Source organism: Carcharhinus amblyrhynchos, chromosome 26 (genome assembly GCF_965287045.1).
Source record: "Carcharhinus amblyrhynchos chromosome 26, sCarAmb.v2.hapA, whole genome shotgun sequence".
Classification (NCBI taxonomy): domain Eukaryota; kingdom Metazoa; phylum Chordata; class Chondrichthyes; order Carcharhiniformes; family Carcharhinidae; genus Carcharhinus; species Carcharhinus amblyrhynchos.
Genome location: NC_137349.1, coordinates 16883707 through 16904719, shown reverse-complemented (window position 1 = coordinate 16904719; position 21013 = coordinate 16883707). Strand labels below are relative to the sequence as shown.

Here is a 21013-nt window from a genome sequence, read left to right as displayed (position 1 = left end):
CCATAAAGCATAAAAAGTGAATGGAAATAAATTAACAGCATCAGATGAACAGCAAGATTTAATTATGGACTTTAAAGCTCTTAGCGGTATCTGCTATATTCTATATTGTAGTCAGTTTTGAAAAATATCCACAAAGTCACTTGGGTAAAGTGTCACCTGCAGTGTAGCAAGTAAAACCTGGCAGGGAAGTTTGCCCTAACAGAGCCTCCAGGATTGAACTTCCATTTATATTTCAAGATGACCCTGTTACTGGCCTGTGATTCACTCCTCCAGATTTTCCTTTCCACACATCGGGCAGGTGTTGTGTAATTTTTTTTATTCCTTCGTGGGACATGGGTGTCACTGGCTGACCAGCATTTATTGCCCATTGCTTAGTTACCATTGAGAAGGTTGTGGTGAACATGCCCATCATAGTTTCAGTATTTAATTGTCTTTCCTGCAGTGCAGGAGAGATTATTTGATGGTTGCTCAGTCTTTGGTGTCAGTTCAGGATAATTCAGATTCCGCACCATTAAAAGTAAGCCCAACTTATTGCCTTTAATTTTGACTCTCTGAGGGAGTGAAAAATGGGCATGAGAGAGTCAGTGGCTCACTTTAATTTCCCTTGAAACCAATCAAAATTAAAGTCAAGGGATATTTAAAATAAGCTGCTGATCCACTGTTACCCATTGTACACTGCCGTGCAATGTCAAAATGACCCTCATTGTGACATGATCAGTGCAAGAGAACATTAACCCACACAGAAAATCAGTCAGTTACCATTCAGTACTTAGAAATATGTTATTCTTTTCTCAATAAGTTTGGCAAGGTTGTGAGTGTACGCACTCATGCATGTGCATGTTACACACACACACACACACACACACACACACACACACACACACACACACACACACACACACACACACACACACACACACACACTCTTGTATGTGCACACTCATACACATACATTTGTGTACACAGGATCATTTATTCTTGTAGTATACAGGTACACGTATATACATGCACACACACTTGTAACTGTACACGCACACTCCTATATGCATACATTTATGCACACAGAATCATACATATTTGTACCATATGAACCTGCCCACTCACACTTGTATATGCACTCTCATATGCATACACTTGTGCACACACAGAACGATTTACACTTCTACTGTACACAAACACACATAAATGCACATTCACATATTTATATATGTACACTGGTACTGTGCACGCAGAATCATACACACTTGTATCATACACACACACATATCTCTTATAATTAATGATTTACATTCACATTGCAAATGCAAGAGAAATTGTTCTGATTCATGAATCATAACAGATTGAACAATACCTGCCAGTTGACGGAGGTGGACTAGACGGAGGTTGTGCAAATGGAGTTGAAGGGGTGCAAAAGGTGACGTCATCTGTGTGGGCAATGTACTGGATGATATCAGTCTGGTGAGGATCCAGGTCTTCATGTTCCATGCTTTCACTGGCAGCACGCTGTCGATGGAACTGGTGCCTCTTTGGAGACCCTTACAAGTACAAATAATTCCAATAGTAAATGCAAAAGAATAAATGAACACTGAATGCCTTTCAGACTGCAGTTATACTGCTCGCGGATGGACATAAATAGGACACCCTGCTTCAAAAGAGACATTGAAAACTATTTGTCTTCACATTCTTCCTTGAGGTACATTTGCTTGCATTGCTATCTCCATTTAACCCATTGTAACCATAACGTGCAATTTATTGATATTATTATGCAGCAATATAATTTTTATCTTTTCACTTTCTCTCACTTGTGTCATCGGTAAGGATATTTCAAAATTCCTACGATGTAAGCTTGTAGTTATATACAGTCACCCAAGCGAGCTCTCTTATTCATGGATATTTGACCATGCTGTCACTGGAATTTGAATCCTCCTTCAATTCCCTAATTACTCAACATTGCCTGGCTTCATTTCAAAGAGTCTGAATTCCTCTGCACTAGTTTTAGCACACTAATTAACATAGTGCCAGATTTACAAAGCCATCTGTTTTAAACAGTTTCAAAATTTGGTTAAAACGGAGAATGTCTAACGCATGTCCATTAATCAGCACATTGGTAACATGGCTGAAGAATTTTACTGTAAAGACCATTCAAAGGAAATCTTTATCTCGATCCACCTATCTCTAGATTACATTCAGCACAATTCCCCTTATGAGACAAGACCATTGCCCATATATGGGGCGATTATCCACAGACTGGGCTATTTCCTGTTGAAAGGGATTACAGAAACCTCTAGGATTTTGAAGACTATTAAAACAAAGTAGACTAATTTAGAATAGGGATCACAGTGTGCCTTATATATACAAATAAGGAATCACAAAGTGTCTCATATTTTGTATATATATATATATAATATGAGGCGTTTTGTGATTCCTTATTGTGTGTGTATATATACATATGTATATATATATATACACATATATGTCATGTGAAGGTATAGGCTAGTGTTTTATGACCTCGCATGTGTGAGGCTCGTAAAATCCCATCCAAGGCCACAGAAGAATTCTTTTCTGTCAGCCTCGTCTGCCCTAGAAGGCGTGCCAGTAAAATTCTAGCCTTTGTCTACGTAATGATTGATAGAGAATTTTGAATAAATATTGTAGATTTAAAATGTACTTTCAAATGTCTTGTAAGCTTTAACCAAGATGGAGCCTGCCCCAAAGCATAATGGGAAACCAGCAGTATTTGTCAGCCTGCATTCAACACTAAGGTATAGAATATATTCAGTGTTATCAGTAAGAGACTCTGCAGCTGCAAACTACTAATGTTTTAAAATGAATAGAGGCATTTAGCTTCTGGTTGTAGTGAATAGACGTATTCAGCTTTTACTGATAAGAAGGTAGCTCGCAGACAGGATGAAATGACTCCCTCGCCATTCCCATGGTTTGCAGGTGGTGAGGGCGATCCCTAGAATCCACCAGATATGCACAGGTAAGGTTGCCAGGCAATGGGGGGGAAGAACTTCCGGGTCCAGCTGACCAATGAATTCCCAATTCTGTTAGAAGGTAGAATGTTATTGGCCAAGGTAAATAATATGCATTAATGTAATTGGACCATCCAGTTAGGATGACAGGTTGGGCAAGAGAAACAAACCGTTGAAAACGTATATCTGTTTTATACACGTACTGTAATATCACAGAGAAGTTGGAATCCTCTGGCTCTCTCCTAAAGCATATTGGTCAAATAAAGAATGTCTTTTAACTGTTTTTTGCGAGTCGTTGTATTAGCTGACTTCAGCTAAATACATAAAAGCAGTTGGAGGCCCTCTGGAAAACTCTCTAACATTTCCCACAGACAGAACCATTACCCACAGACAGGGCCGTTTCCCACAGACAGGGTGATTACCCACAGACAGAGCCATTACCCACAGACAGGGCCGTTTCCCACAGACAGGGTGATTACCCACAGACAGGGCCGTTTCCCACAGACAGGGTGATTACCCACAGACAGAGCCATTTCCCACAGACAGGGCCATTACCCACAGACAGAGCCATTTCCCACAGACAGGGCCATTACCCACAGACAGAGCCATTTCCCACAGACAGGGCCATTTCCCACAGACAGAGCCATTTCCCACAGACAGGGTCATTTCCCACAGACAGGGCCATTTCCCACAGACAGGGTCATTTCCCACAGACAGGGCCATTACCCACAGACAGGGCCATTACCCACAGACAGGGTGATTACCCACAGACAGAGCCATTACCCACAGACAGGGCCATTTCCCACAGACAGAGCCATTTCCCACAGACAGGGTCATTTCCCACAGACAGGGCCATTTCCCACAGACAGGGTCATTTCCCACAGACAGGGTGATTACCCACAGACAGGGCCATTTCCCACAGACAGGGCCATTACCCACAGACAGGGCCATTTCCCACAGACAGGGCCATTACCCACAGACAGGGCCATTTCCCACAGACAGGGCCATTTCCCACAGACAGAGCCATTACCCACAGACAGGGCCATTACTCACAGACAGGGCCATTACCGCCAGACAGGGCCGTTTCCCACAGACAGAGCCATTACCCACAGACAGGGCCATTACCCACAGACGGGGCCATTACCCACAGACGGGGCCATTACCCACAGACAGAGCCATTACCCACAGACGGGGCCATTACCCACAGATGGGGCCATTACCCACAGACAGAGCCATTACCCACAGACGGGTCCATTACCCACAGACGGGGCCATTACCCACAGACAGAGCCATTACCCACAGACAGGGCCATTTCCCACAGACAGGGCCATTACCCACAGACAGGGCCATTTCCCACAGACAGGGCCATTACCCACAGACGGGGCCATTTCCCACAGACAGAGCCATTACCCACAGACGGGGCCATTTCCCACAGACAGAGCCATTTCCCACAGACAGAGCCATTTCCCACAGACAGGGCCATTTCCCACAGACAGATTCATTTCCCACAGACAGAGTCATTACCCACAGACAGGGCCATTACCCACGGACTGAACCATTTCCCACAGACAGGGCCATTACCCACAGACAGAGCCATTACCCACGGACTGAACCATTTCCCACAGACAGGGCCATTACCCACAGACAGGGCCATTTCCCACAGACAGGGCCATTACTCACAGACAGGGCCATTACCCACGGACTGAACCATTTCCCACAGACAGGGCCATTACCCACAGACAGGGCCATTTCCCACAGACAGGGCCATTACCCACAGACAGGGCCATTTCCCACAGACAGAGCCATTTCCCACAGACAGATTCATTTCCCACAGACAGGGCCATTTCCCACAGACAGAGTCATTACCCACAGACAGGGCCATTTCCCACAGAGCCATTACCCACAGACAGGGCCATTACCCACAGACAGGGCCATTACCCACAGACAGAGCCATTTCCCACAGACAGAGCCATTTCCCACAGACAGATTCATTTCCCACAGACAGGGCCATTTCCCACAGACAGAGCCATTTCCCACAGACAGAGCCATTACCCACAGACAGAGCCATTACCCACGGACTGAACCATTTCCCACAGACAGGGCCATTACCCACAGACAGGGCCATTTCCCACAGACAGGGCCATTACCCACAGACAGGGCCATTTCCCACAGACAGAGTCATTACCCACAGACAGAACCCTTGGCGATAAACAGGAACATTTCCCATAGAACGTACCATTTCCTGTTATATATTAACGTTAACAAAGACACCAAACATTGAATTGAAACAGTCAAAGTTATATAGAAAAGCCATTGAGGTTGCAAATATAATGGAGGGAGAACATACTTTAATGTAAATAAGTAGACAGTGTTTGGGCCTTGCAGAGTCACCTGCCAATAGATTGAGAAGCTGGGTGTATGTGGTCAAATTCAGGCAAATGTAGACTTGATCAAAAAGGAATTTCAATTGAAGGTCAGAACCGATTTACTCCTATTATTCTGAATTCTACTGACTGTGAAGTGTTTTGGATGATTGGAGGCTGTGAAAGATGAAAGTATTGATGAAGATTTACAAATATAAACTTCCTAATATTTAAATCCAAATTCTTGCTGTTTAGATCTGTTTTAAGTGCTCAAGATTATTTGGAATTTAGTAAGTGCTCATTGGAAACTTATGATAACTTCTATCTATTTCCAGACTGTTTTGAGATATGGACCTCTGTGTTGGATGTCTAATCACTTTTATATTGTTTTTCTGTTGGCTTTTGTTGGGGTTTGCACTGAATCTCAAAACAAATGACCAATTGTTCTGTAGTTCAAAGGTTTTTATTTTGTGTCTTTCTCTGCAACTTTAAAGACAGACTCATTTATTATCTTGGTACAGGCAAAAGTGCTCAGCAAACTAATCATATACTTATCAGGTGGGTGGTGTGTATAAAAAGGAAGTTTAATAATTATTATGGAAATTGAAGGGCAGTTTAAGAAAAAGAGGCAGAAGCGAGAAATGGAAAAAGAAAAGTGGTTTCATGAGAAAAGAAAAGAAACTTTTGGGACAGAGTTTATTTTGTTCATTCAGAGAATGTGGGAATCACTGGGTGGCACACTGGTTAGCACTGCTGCCTCACAGCGCCAGGGATCTGGGTTCAATTCCTGATTTGGGTCACTGTCTATGTGGAGTTTGCATGTTCTCCATGTGTCTGTGTGGGTTTCCTCTGGGTGCTCTGGTTTCCTCCATAGTCCAAAGATGTGCAGGTTAGATGGATTGGCCATGCGTACTTGCCCCTTAGAGTCAGGGGGACTAGCAGGGTAAATGCATGGGGTTATGAGGATAGGGCCTGTGTGGGATTGTGGCCAGTACAGACTCAATGGGCCGAATGGCCTCCTTCTGCACTGTAGGGATTCTATGGATTTTATGAACCACAGGATTTATTGCCATTGAGTTCTGAAGAAGAGTCAAACTAGGTGGAATTTTCCAACAGCAATATGTTTCATTCCTGCCAAAGTCAATGGACTTTTGAATGGCTCGCCACATTTTCCATCCCCACCCTGTACATGATGGGGCCATAAAATTCAACCTGAGGACTTAAAACGTTAACTCTGGGCAGGATTATTCAGCCTCCCTCCTCCCACCTGTCCCCTCAACCCCACATTGTGGTATATTTTTCAGCAGCAAAGACTGCCCGCCATTGGCCTGTGGTGGAACCTTCCAGTCCTGCCGATTGCAATGGCCCACGCGCTCTGCCCACTGCGGGATGCACCACGGCAAAATCACACTGATGGGAAGAGCTAGAAAATTTCAGCCTCTGTTTTTCTCTCTCCACAGACACTGCCGGACCTGTAGAGTCTTTCCAGCACTTTCTGTTTTCATTTCAGATATCCAGCATTCACAGAATTTATTCATCAAATAACTTGCTAGATTATTTCCGAGGGCAGTTAAGGGTCATAGATTCATAGAATCGCTGCAGTGTAGAAGGAGGCCATTCCGCCATTGCATCTGCACCGACAATCCCATCCATGTCCTATCCTCATAACCCCATGTATTTGTCCTGCTAATCCCCCTGACTGGCATGGCCAATCTACCTGACCTGCACATCTTTGGATTGTTGGAGGAAACTGGAGCACCCGGGGGAAACTCGCGCAGACATGGGAAGAACATCCAAACTCCACGCAGACAGCGACCCGAGGTCGGAATTGAACCTAGGCCCCTGGAGCTGTAAGGCAGCAGTGTTAACCACTGTACCATCATGCTGCCCATCAATCACATTGCTGTGGGTCTCGAGTCATGATTAAGGCAGACCAAGTAAGGATGGCAGATTTCACATCCTAAAGGACACAAGTGAACAGATGGGAATTTACAACAGTCTGGTAGTTTTGTAATCATCATTACTGAGACAGGCTGTTTAATTTCAGATTTATTTAATTAACTAAATTTAAATTACCATGCCAGGATTTGAACTTGAGTCCCTGGATCATTAGTCTAAGCCTCTAGATTACATAACCACCTTTCTTGCCTATCCATATTTTAAAAGTATACAAAACCAGAGGTAAGTCAACTGAGGTAGAGTTGATTAACAAGTTTAATTTTTATTTCTTCCGTGCATTTTTTTTAATGCTCTGCTAATGTATTCAACTTAAACGCTGCACTAACTCCTCCATTAATATAGCAGAGAGATAAATCTAAGGGAAGGTGTCAGCTACTGTGATAAAAACAAAATTGCCGAGGTAGCTAATACACTGAAATGTTTTTCTTTCCTTCACTGACTCCATATTTCAAATCAGACCTTGAGTGGAAATCAGATCTTCCTGCCTGCCCTGATGTTTGAGGAGAATATGGCTGTTCCTGCTGGTGCCAGCCCACAACTCAGCATGTTTATTGAATTCAATTTCTCAATTTACCATAGTAGGCTTTTAACCTCTGTGTTACTGGCCAAATAACCCAATTGATTTGGTCATTAGGAAGGCAAATGCAATGTTGGCATTCATTTCGAGATGGCAAGAGTACAAAAACAAGGATGTACTGCTGAGGCTTTATAAGGCTCTGGTCACACCACATTTGAAGCATTGTGAGCAATTTTGGGCCCCTTATCTAAGGAAGGATGTGTTGGCCTTGGAGAGGGTCCAGAGAACATTCATGAGAATGATCCCAGGAACGAAAGGCTTGATGTATGAGGAGTGATGAGGACTCTAAATCTGCATTCGATGGAGTTTAGAAGGATAAGGGAGGGAATCTCATTGAAACACACAGAATACTGAAAGGTCTGGATAGAGTGGACAAGGGGAAGATGTTTCCATTAGTAGGAGAGAGTAGGATCTGAGGGCACAGCCTCCGAGTAAAGAGATGACCCTTTAGAATGGAGATGAGGGGGACTTTCTTCAGCCAGAGAGTGGTGAATCTATGGAATTCATTGCCGCAGAAGGCTGTGGAGGCCATGTCATTGAGTGCATTTAAGACAGAGATAAATAGGTTCTTGATTGGTAAGGGGATCAAAGGTTATGGGGAAAAGGCATGACAATGGGGTTGAGAAATTTATCAGCCATGACTGAACGGTGGAACAGACTCGAGGGGCCAAATGGCCTTATGCTGCTCCTATATCTTATGGTCTTATGGTCTAATTGTTAGACTACCACAGTCCATGTGGAGTTGTGAGACAATTATTTGTTAGATTTAACTTCTGCCTTTTCATAATCAAATTATACGATATTTTCTCTTTCAGCAAGTCTGTTTCCCGGTAATAAAGAAGCTGCAGAAAGTTGTCTTGACCAGCAAGGCAAAATAGATGGAATCGTACAAGGTTGCCTGTCAAATAGCCAGCCTGGTATAAATGGTGAGATATTGTTGTTTCCCACACCCAGGAAAATAATGCAATAGCATATCTTGTGGAAACAACAGCTTCTTTCAAGTCAGTGTCACAGTGACTGTGCTGATAGTCACTGTGCTGTAAACACAGCCTCCTATTACCAACAACTGCCAACATTACTGTCCTGTCTTACTTCGAGTCTAGCTGTCTCAATAGCTCTTACTTAGCCAAGAACCATACTCAATCGCTCCAGTAATGTCAATTGTAAGTAGACACCAGTCAATATTGAAAGATAGTGTGTGGCAGGGCTGTGACATAATGAAATTGCAATACATTTGTGCCACTTACACCTCCAGGGCTGACTTGAATCCAAGTTTGCTGAGACTCTGCACTAGATAAATTCCCCAGAACAGTCATGTAATCTGAAACACCTTCTGTCCAAACAAATCTCCATTCTTCTGATTTCTGTCCATGGCATGATGACACGGTGGCTAGCACTGCTGCCTCACAGTGTCAGGGAGCTGGGTTCGATTTCCAGCTTGGGTCTCTGTCTGTGTGGAGTCTGCACACTCTCCCCGTGTCTGTGTGGGTTTCCTCCGGGTGCTCCAATTTCTTCCCACAGTCAGAAAGACGTGCTAGTTAGATGTGTTGGTCGTGCTAAATTCTCCCTCGTGTACCCGAACATGCACTGAAGTGTGGCGACTAGGGTCCAAAGATCCACAGGGTTAGGTAAATTGGCACATTGTGCCCTTAGCGTCCCAAGATGTGTAGGTTGGTGGAGTAAATACTTGAGGTTACAGGGAACCAGTCTGGGTTGGATTTCCCCTTAGTGTCAGGGGGATTATGTTGGGTTACAAGGATGGGAACTGGGTGGGATTGTTGTTGGAGCAGACTCAATGGGCCAAATGGCCTTCTTCTGTACTATAGCGATTCTATGAAAAAGGATTTTCACAGTAACTTCTCTGCAGTGTTAATATAAGCCTACTTATGACAACAATAAATAAAATTTTAAACAAATGTCTGTTTTCTATTCCAACACGAAATCAACTTTTTCCTTCGTGCAAAGCGGGCACCCACACCTCATTTTCTTGCTCTAATCTTTCACCGGTGTTTGTAAGTTGGCAGTGCAGCACTAATATGGAGTGAGATACACAGGTCCTCAAAGGCTCTGAAAAGGGAAGGGATTCCTTGGTTTCTTCAATGGCAGGACCCATTGTGAGCGAACAGAGAGTTTGGCATTCCTGACCGAACTCCATTCAATCTTCCACCCTCGTTTGCGGCTGGGATTTTTCTGTCACCAGAAAAATCCCAGCCGCAAACGAGGGTGGAAGATTTTGGCAGAAGACTGAGCACTGCAAAGCATTGTGGGTGGGATTTTCCACTCCCGCCAGTAGTGGGCATCGTCATGGGTGGGCGGATATGAAATTCTGCTCTCCCAAACTTTCCTAGTCTCACCCGTAACAATGCCCCCTGTTGGCAGGATTAGAGAATCCCAACTTCTGGAAAGATGGAAAATGAAAAACAGGAAGGGATGCCGTGACAGCATTGAGGAAAAACATTAGAAAACACTGCTTTGTGATGATGTCATGAGGGTTCAAAGACAGAAACTATTTGGTTTACAAGTACGAAGCAGTAGAGGTGAATTATTAGTCAAGTTTGTTGAGATGGACTTTATCATCCTACTCTTGGAGAAGATTACATAGAATTATGGAGTCCTAACAGAAGGAGGCCATTCAGCCCATTGAGCCTACACCGAAAACAATCCCACCCAGACCCTATCCCTGTAACCCCAGGCATATACCTTACTAATCCCTCTAATTTACACATCTTGGGGGACTAAGGGGTAATTTAGCATGGCCAATCAACCTAACCTGCACATCTTTGAACTGTGGGAGGTAACCGCAGCACCTGGAGGAAACCCACGCAGACATGGGGAGAATGTGCAAACTCCACACACACTGACCTGAGGCCAGAACTGAACCTGAGGCAGCAGTGCTAGTCACTGTGCCACCCTAACATAATCCACCTATGTGAATGTTTCTGCGAGTTCTTCTTTGCAGCAGATGACATAAAGGCTGATAGGCTCTTCTGAATTTTCAGTGAAAGATATGCCCGTATTCACGTTGTGTGGGCTTCCTCCGAGTGCTCTGGTTTCCTCCCACAGTCTGAAAGACATGCTGGTTGGGTGCATTGGCTGTACTAAATTCTCCCTCAGTGTACTTGAACAGGCATCACAGTGTGATGCCATAAGTAATTTCATTGCAGTGTTAATGTAAGCCTATTTGTGACACAAATGAATAAAAATAATAGTGTTGCTGTTGCAATGGAGGATATTCTTGGCCTTCCCTTAAGATCAGTAAAGGGCAAGTAATGTACGGAGGTTCTCGTCTTGTCTGTACAATCTATAAAGATTTAATGCCAGAACTCTCCAGAGTCTGACCATCAAGTGCTAGTGATTGAATTGTAAAGGCTGCACTCTTCTTCAGTTTGGGAGGCTCAAAATGTTGAAGGTGTACTGGTGCTTTCTTGTCAGCCCATAGGTATCTGCAGAAGAGCAGATCAAGATTTGGGAAGTATTTGGGATGGGATTCTGCAAGTCAGTGTCTGAAAAAGTCAGAGAAGGTGACAAAGTACACAATCTTTAACTCTTTATCCCCCCAGGAGGGCTGTGGGCAAGGCTGTCCTATTAGCCATGTCACCAATGGGCTATCAGAATGGTGTTGTGAAGCCAGTCTGTTCAGGAGTTAGCATTTTACTGATGTATCAGAAGCCAGATCCTGACTATATCAGAGTGTTTGACCTGGGAATTGGTGTGGAGTTGTCTTGAGTGAAGGGCATTTCTCTGTTCGGAAACAGTTGAGAATTCATCAAATTCCTTAATGTTTTTTGATAGGTTCTGGAGTAGAAAAGTTAAAAGCACGTTACTGCGGATGCTGGAGTCAGAAACAAAAACAGAAGGCGCTAGAAAATCTCAGCAGGTCGGTCAGTATCTGTGGAGAGAAAACAGAGCCAACGTTTTGAGTCAGGATGACCCTTCGTCAGAGCTGAAGACAACAGAAAATGGGATGAGATTTATCCTGTTAGGGCAAGGGAGTAGGGTGAATTGACAAAGATGTCATAGACAAAAAGATAAAGGGAATGTAAATGGTGGGGATCATGGTTAAGAAGGGTGCTGATAGCGGCCATTAAGATATCAGAATGTGTAAATGGCAGAACAAAATAGAGTGTCAAAGGATAACCTGAAACATGTAACAAATGGCCCTAGTAGGGTGGGAGGAAGGGAGATCCTGGTAGGCAAAAAAAGATGGATAGTGAGATTTACAAAAAGGGGAGAAATGAAATGATGGAAGAAATAAAAATTTTTTAAAGTGAAATAAAATAAAATAAATGGAAATGGGATGAAGGTGGAGGAGAAGGTTCGTGCTCTGAAATTGTTGAACTCAATGTTCAGTCTAGAAGGCTGTAAAGTGCCTAACCGAAAAATGAGGTGCTGTTCCTCCAATTTGTATTGGGTTCCACTGGAATATTGCAATATAGTAGGCCAAGGACAGATGTGTGGACAGAAGAACAGGATGGTGTGTTGAAATGGCTAGCGATATGAAGATCTGAGTCCTGCTTGCAGATGGACTGGAGATGTTCCGCAAAGCGGTCACCCAGTCTGCGTTTGGTCTCTCTGAAGTAGACTAGATCATGTTGGGAGCAGCGAGTGCAGTAGACCAGATTAAAGGAGGCACATGTGAAGTGCTGCTTTACTTGAAAAGATTGTTTGGGCTCTGGGATGGTGAACAGGGAGGAGATAAGTGAGCAGTGTTGCCCCTGGAAAAGTTAGTTCCCTAAAGGAAGATGTCATTGGCATACATGTATATTTAAGTTCAGGTTTTCCTGTTGGTGTTCAATTTGACTCTAATGCATGCCGCTAGGGGCATTTTGCCAGGTGGTCTAGGACCTGGGAAAGGAAGAGTGACAACAGAGGACATCCTTAACATGTGAGGAAACAATCCATTGTTTTTTTTGAATTCAAGGTGGGGAACCTCACTTGGGTCTGATGTTAGTTTCTAAAGTAAAGTTACATTCCCAAAGCTTGCTAATAAAGAGGTGGGTGCTGGGTATTCAGCTCAGAATATTGTGCCTGCTAATCCTTCCTAACAATGGGTGAAATTTCCCAGGCAACCCGCAGTGTGTTTTGCAACAGTGAAGGTGCCCCCTTCCCCATTGCCTGATGGTGGGAATGGCTGGTCTCGCCATTGTCAATGGGGTGTTATGTTGAATGCCCCTGTCACCATTGAGAAAAGTGTGACAGGGTGTGCTATCGGCAGGACCAGAAGATCCTACCAGTGTCAACGGCTGGCAAATTATGGCCAATAATTTACCTTGCTTTATTGGAAGGAGCCTTTCTGTTCCTTTTGCTCTCTCAGGCTGTTTAGTTCACTTCTGACTCAAAGTAGAGCTAGTCATAGTGAGGGGAATTGAATATAAAAGTAGGGAGGTCTTGCTGCGGCTGTATAGGGCATTGGTGAGGCCGCAGCTGGAGTACTGTGTGCAGTTTTGGTCGCCGCACTTACGCAAGGATATTTTGGCCTTGGAGGGAGCGCAGAGGAGGTTTACTAGGCTGATACCGGAGTTGAGGGGGTTGAGCTATGAGGAGAGGCTGAATAAGCTAGGCTTGTACTCGTTGGAGTTTAGAAGAATGAGGGGAGATCTCATTGAGACGTATAAGATGATGAATGGGATGGATAGGATAGAGGTGGAGAGACTCTTTCCGCTCAGAAAGGACAGTAGGACTAGGGGGCACAGCCTCAAGATAAAGGGGGGGCAGTTTAGAACGGAGTTGAGGAGGAACTTCTTCACTCAAAGGGTGGTGAATCTCTGGAATTCTCTGCCCGTTGAGGTGGTGGAGGCTGCCTCGCTAAATATTTTTAAGACGCGGGTTGATGGGTTTTTGATAAGCGAGGGGATTAAGGGTTATGGGGAGAGGGCGGGAATGTGGAACTGAGCCACGACAGATCAGCCATGATCTTATTGAATGGCGGGGCAGGCTCGAAGGGCTGGATGGCCTACTCCTGCTCCTATTTCTTACGTTCTTATGTTCATTATCCTCCAATTGTTGTAATTTATTTGAGCTTTTTAGTTCAATAACCTTTGCTCCATATCTCTGGATTTCCAGTATTCTAAGCTTCTCAGTCGAAACAGGGTGATAATATTTCCTTCCAAACCCGTGACCTCTACCATCTAGAAGGACAAGGGCAACAGATACATGGGAACACCACCACCTGCATGTTTCCCTCCAAGACACACACTGATATGGAGCTATATCGCCGTTCCATCACTGTCAAAATCCTGGACCCCGCTTCCTAAAAGCACCATGGGGTGTACTGACACCACATGGAATGCAATGGTTCAAGGAATCAGCTCACCACCACCTTCTCAGGGGCAATTAGGGATGGGCAACAAATGCTGGCCTTACCAGTGATGCCTATATCCCATGAAAGATTAAACAGGGTAATATTGGGAGCTATCAAGTTTTTATATTCAGTGGATTAACAGCAAAGACAGAAATGCTGGGTTTGCCAACTCACATCCTTTCAATAATATGCCTTGCTATGGCTTCTTGAGGTTTCCAGAAAATATCTAATGTAATTTTGTGCTATCCTTACACAGTAAGGAGAACAAAACCGAACAGATATCTCCTGTCACCAGCAATATCAATGTTTTTTTCAGAATGTGGCATATTATTATCACACAAACTTGTGTGTAATGGACATCAATCAATAGCAGGAGTCTCTCGGTAATACACTGATCTCTAGCAATATAAACAGGATTACACGCAGCTGACACCCATCAACAGGGACAGTTTAATCTCAGTGATGATTGGGATGATTTTGAGCCCGCACTCTCCGTCTGCGGGGATGGTGATGCACTCTCAAAGTAAAGAGCCGCTCATTTAAAACTGAGGTGCGTAGAAGTTCCTTCTCATGGAGGGTGGTAAATCTTTAAAATTCTCTGCCCCAAAAGGTGGTGAAGGTAGAGGTTTTCGAAGTGGGGGGGGGGTGAATAAATATTTGGTATGTTGAGAAATAAAAGGTTATGGGGAAATGACACAGTATCGGAGTTGAGGCCGGCATAGATCAGCCATGATCATATTTTTTTTATTAATTTGTGGGACATGGGTATCGCTGGCTGGCCAGCATTTATTGCCCATCCCTAATTGCCCTTGTACAGAGGGCAGTTGAGAGTCAACCATATTGCTGTGGCTTTGGATTCACATACAGACTGGGTAAGGACTGCAAATTTACTTCCCTAAAGGACATTAGTGAACCGGATGGGTTTTTCCGACAATGGTTTCATGGTCATCGATAGATTCTTTATTCCAGATATTTTTCTATTTAATTCAAATTGCACCATCTGCCCTGGTGGGATTTGCACCTGGGTCCCCAGAACATTCACTGAGTTTCTGGATCAATAGTCTAGCAATAATACCACTAGGCTATTGCCTCCCCATTGAATGGCGGGACAGGCTATAACAGCAGACTCCTGCTTCTACTTCTCGTGTTATTGTGTTCTAAGCCAATGCAGCCCTCACTCAGTAATGCACTGATATGTACGCCAGCTAAAGTCTATTGGGACTTCAAAGTTTTAAGTTTATTTATTGGTGTCACGAGTAGGCTATGTTAACACTGCAATGAAGTTACTGTGAAAATCCTCTAGTTACCACACTCTGGCGCCTGTTTGGGTACACCAAGAGAGAAGTTTAGCATGGCCAATGCATCTATCCGGAACATCTTTGGAGTGTGGGAGGAAATCCACGCAGTCACAGGGAGGATGTGCAGTCTTCGCATGGACAGTGACCCAGGTCGCTGGTGCTGTAAGGCAGCAGTGCTAACCATTGTGCCACTGTGCCATCCAGGTTTTAATACTCAGTATCAAAAGTAAGTGTGCTACAAACTGACCCAAGGTGACACTGGTGGATCTATTAAAAAGCATTAGTTCCTAATAAGACTGGAAAATTCTGTTCACTGAATAAATTGGAAAATTATTAAACATGTTTGGGGAAACCAGAAAGCCAAGCAGCTTAAAGGCTTTTGAATTCCATCCATGTATTTATGCATTGAAGTTCTTTAGTGCTTCTTACTTTGTTTTGCTTTTTGCTGCATTTTGGCCCTCTGTGTTTTGGAGCTTTATCCTTTTGCCGACTCCTGGTCTATTTCATTCTATTTTCTTAATTTCTATGATTCATTTTCCTAAAAAACTGACAATACTTTTTAGAGAGTGAAAATTAAAGTGTGCAAGTTCGTAAAGCTTTGGAATTTTCAACACTTGGAATGATCAAATAAATCCTAGGTTTGACTGCAATTAATTCACTGTGAAACTGAAACAAATATTAATATTGTAGTAACTCTGAACAACCTAGTATTACAACATTAATCTTATAAAGCAGTTAAAGTCAACATTGTACCAGATATCATAGAAAGCACTCTTTCTGGTTGTATCACAGCTTGGTATGGCTCCTATTCTGCCCAAGACTGCAAGAAACTACAAAAGATCGTGACTGTAGCTCAATCCATCACACAAACCAGCCTCCCATCCATTGACTCTGTCTATACTTCTTGCTGCCTTGGAAAAGCAACCAGCATAATTAAGCACCCCACACACCCTGGACATTCTCTCTTCCACCTTCTTCCAGCGGAAAAAAGATACAAAAGTCTGAGATCAAGTACCAACCGACTCAAGAACAGCTTCTTTCCTACTGCTGTCAGACTGTTGAATGGATCTACCTCATATTAAGTTGATCTTTCTCTACACCCTAGCTATGAATGTAACACTACATTCGGCATGCTCTCCTTTTCTATGAATGGTATGCTTTGTCTGTATAGAAACAATACTTTTCACTGTATACTAATACAGTCTAAAGATGTGTGGGCTAGGTTGATTGGCCATTCTAAATTGTCCCTTAGCGCTCTGGGATGCATAGTTTAGAGGGATTAGTGGGTAAATATGTGGGGATATGAGGATAGGGCCTGTGTGGGATTGTGGTTGGTGCAGACTAGATGGGCTGAATGGCCCCTTTCTGTATTGTAGGATTCTATGTGACAATCATAAATCAGGTCAAATCAAATCAAAATGAAAGATGACCATAAGTTGCTCTCCCCTTTGAGGGGGGAGAGCTGACTGGTGGTGATTTAACCTGAGGATCACCACAGCTCAGGTTAGGGGCAAGGTTGAGAAGGCAGGGCCTTCATGAGTAACCATTATCCATGAAGGCTATTCATTAACTCTATACTGAAAAAATATCAATGCTCAGAAAGCTATTCTAACAGTGTATGGGGATGGAATTCTCCAATCTCCCAACCACATGTTACTCAGTGGTGGAAGGTGGTACACTGTTCACTGGCAGTGGGCTTCTCTGGCACTGCCATCAATGGAATTTCCCATTAATGTTAGCCCATGCCACCATGAAAGCTGCAGGAGGAGATGCGCTGCAGTGGGATCGAAGAACCCCCCTGGCATGAAGGGCTGGAGAATTCCCCCCCTCCCACATGTACCTACTCATTCCATCTTCCACATTTGCCCTCTTCCATTTCGATTACTTTAACTGACCTTTTTTTATCTATAAATTAAATATTATACACTGAAAAAATACAACACCTTCCATTAGTTTTTTTAACCTCTCTAGATCATATCATCCATGTCAAAAAAAAACCACAGAACTGCTTTTTCTTAACCTCAAGGTTTGGTTCAGTCATCCGGTTACAAACTTTTGAAATGCAGAAGATTTTGCTTGTTGCTTCATAGTTAGAACCAGGACAACCTCAGAAAGAATTTCTTGAAGTCAAACCTCCTAACTATGTCAGGGGTTTGTGGGTTTTAACAAAAAGGAAAGGCTGTGGTGTGCACACGTTGATTCAAAGTAACACCAATAGATTTATTGAGGAGCTGCTCGCTGTATAGAGTACAAACTGAAAATAAAACAGTGCTAACACCCTAATGACATCACTATCAAATTATGTGGCCATCTCTTAAAGCAACCATGCAACCATTTAAATATATAACAAAACAGAAGTTGACAACTGCTGGATGAGTTATTTTGTCAATGATACACAACTGGATCATACCTGAAGGGAACATCTCATCCATGGGATATGAAAACTTGATGTTTGCTCCCAAACTTAATTCCCTGATTTTGTGATTTGCAGTACATTGTAATACAGGGCATAGGAATTAATATTCAAGTACATAGTTAACATTCAAGTTCGAACAACTAACTTAATAAATAAAAATGATTTCTTGAAGCACACAGTTCCTTTGCTTGCTATTAGCAGGTTTTTCAGGGGCTTGACAGGGTAGATGTTGAGATGTTGTTTCCCCTTGTGGGAGAGCATAGGAACAGAGGACACAATCTCGGAGTAATGGGGAGGCCTGTTTAAAACAGAAAGAGGAGGAATTTCTTCTCTCAGAGGGCAATGAATCTGTGGAATTCTTGCCTGAAGAGGGCTGTAGAGGCTGGGTTGTTAAATATGTTCAAGGCTGAGATAGACAGATTTTTAATCAGCAAGAGAATCAAGGCTTACGGGGGCAAGGTGGGAAAGTGGAGTTAAGGATTATCATCTTGGGTCAGTCATGGTCTTATTGAATGGCAGAATATACTCTCAAAGGGCCAAATGGCCTAATTCTGCTCCTATGTCTTATGGTCCTTTTATACTTTAGTTTAGTATCTGAGCTCAATGTAGCCTCAGTAATTACACTAGCAATTAGATAAATACTGCCAAACAATACAGAATGTCAAAGGACTAATGGCCTTTGTCACGGAGCAAAGGGATCCAGATTTAATTCCTTAACTGAGTGATTTCCAAAGGTGGAATCACGCGCACTATGTGGCTCCCCATTATAGGAAGGATATACTAGCCAATGCAACAACAAAGATTCATTCAAAATTATTATACTGTGAATGTTAGAGATTTCGCAGTCAGCAAAACAGCCACTGGCCACCCATTGCATTTGAAAGGCCTGAAAAGTTGGAACTTTTGCACAGCAGCGGAAGAGATGTGGGCAGGGTGATCTCATCGTGTGGTCAGGATTGTGAAAGTGTCAAAAAATCCTGAAAGGGCAGTAAATGTGAAAAATGTGAAGACGTACCCTGGCCAGAGTAAATCACATTTTGCTCATTTGGATAAAGGAAAGTTGGTCAAGCATTTGAAGGAAAAGGAGTTTTAGCTGGCTCCGAAACACCAAGGTAAGCACTCAAAAATGTATTTTCCTGATTTTATTGATATATATTAAAACTTTTGACTCTAAAATAATGAAAAATATAAATTAACATACATTTAGGTACATTTCTTATGGAAAGTTGGTGTTATTAATGTGGTAACGTGGCCCCTTTAAGGGGTGACTCTTTGCAAGCCACATGATCAGGCCAGACTCCATGAGGCAGAGGCAGTGGAAGCTGGGCCAATTGGGAGTGAGTCCTGGGACTGGGAGGAGGCAGGGAGAAGAGCGCAGACCTGTGCATATGTTCTATCAGACCCTTATTGCCTAAGAAGGTATTGTAGTTTAATAAACCTTTTGTTTTGTTAGAATCACATTGAGTTGCCTCCGATCTTTTACAATGAAGATGAGGAAAAAATCTATGTCTTTGGGAGATTGCAGCACAGAGTTAGCAGGGGAGGAAAGTGATCATTGAAGCTAAGAAGAGAAAGGTACAGATGACCTTAAGATGCCTTTAATCGAGAAGATAGAGTCAACTGACCCATAATTTTGAGAGCTGGGGGTAATATATTGAAAGGTTGAGTTATTTCTTTGTAGCTAATGAAATCACTATGGAAGAAAAGCAAAAGGTGAATCTACTCATGGTCTGTGGCTCACAAACTTACAGCGAGGAGCCTATCATTACCTGATGCTCCAAACATGATGTCTTTCAATCAAATATTGGGACTGGTCTAAGACCATTTTAACTTCTGACCTTCGCTCATTTCATTTTGCTGTGAGGGAACCAGGGTAGATGGTTTCCGGGTTCAGGGCCAGACCTGCAATGTTTAGCAGAGCATTGCGAATTCAACCCAACTTTGGGGAGATGTTGAGTGACTGATTGGTCTGCGGGATCAACAGCCTCACAAAACAAATAAAAGCTGCTAGCTGAGATTAAACTTCTTTTGGAACAAGCCGTAGAGATGGCCCAGGTGACTGAATGTGTGAGCAAGGTGTGAGTACGTTACAAGGCATGCCCAGTGAGGTGAACAAGTTGTGGTAGGAAACAACCGCTGCGGGGAACAGCTCGAGTGAAGGTGCAGCTGAGCCTGAGACGGGTCGTCCAGCACCAGGAATGGAAACATACTTTTGGTGGGGGGAAAACACCCTCAGGAAACGTGCTGGTGCAAGTATATATGTTTTTGCTGCAAAAGGAGGGATCATTTGCAGGCTTGGTGCAGAGTACAGCAGGCAGGACAGAATGCACAAAATAGGGAGGCAGGGTGGCACAGTGGTTAGCACTGCTGCCTCACAGCTCCAGGTCTGAGTTTGATTCCTGGCTCAGGTCACTATCAGTGCGGTGTTTGCATATTCTCCCCATGTCCAGGTGCTCCAATTTCCTCTCACAGTTTGAAAGGCATGCTGGTTAGGTGCATTGACCCGAACAGGTGCCTGATTGTGGCAACTAGGGGAATTTCACAGTAACTTCGTCGCAGTGTTAATGTAGGCCGACTTGTGACTAATAAATAAACTTTAACTTTACAAAATGGGAACAACGGATAAGGCAACACTGTTAAACCAACTGAGCGAGCCAACAAGGGATCCAAAACCTGTACATTCAACCATCTCCAACTCAACAAGGTGCCCTACTTATCGAGATAGTCTTGATGGTTATTTGGTGACCTATAAAGGTAGACTGGGAGGACCTGAATTGGAGCCAGTGAGGGGAAGAGAGTTGACGTCTGCATGTATTCTGTCAAACCCTTAGTGCGTAACTAGTTATTATAGTTTAATAAACCTTTCTGGTTTATTAAACATCACATCAAGCCACCTCCAATTTTTTATAATTAACATGCTGCAAATGCCTGAAACCGTTGAAGAATATAACTAATATTTTGCTTTTGATGGAGGGCCTATCTGAAGCTATTTGGGATGGAGAGCAGAGTCATCAAGGTCCTCCCTTTTCTTCTCCTCTCAGATCAGCTCCCAAAAGGTGTCACTTAATATCCACTGCCAGAGCTTTATTCAATAAAGCTGCTTGGGCTGGTTTTGAAATGATTA

At 43.4% G+C, this 21013-nt stretch overlaps 1 protein-coding gene across 6 annotated transcripts in view; it reads right to left on the bottom strand.

The window, feature by feature from the left end:
- Positions 1-21013, bottom strand: part of cbarpb (CACN subunit beta associated regulatory protein b) — a 201861-nt gene that overhangs the window by 20976 nt on the left and 159872 nt on the right. For all 6 annotated transcript variants that reach the window (XM_080212988.1, XM_080212985.1, XM_080212986.1 and 3 more), the window contains one exon: positions 1352-1535. In XM_080212988.1, the coding sequence (XP_080069114.1) occupies positions 1352-1535 (184 nt within the window). The remainder of the gene's footprint in view (positions 1-1351; positions 1536-21013) is intronic.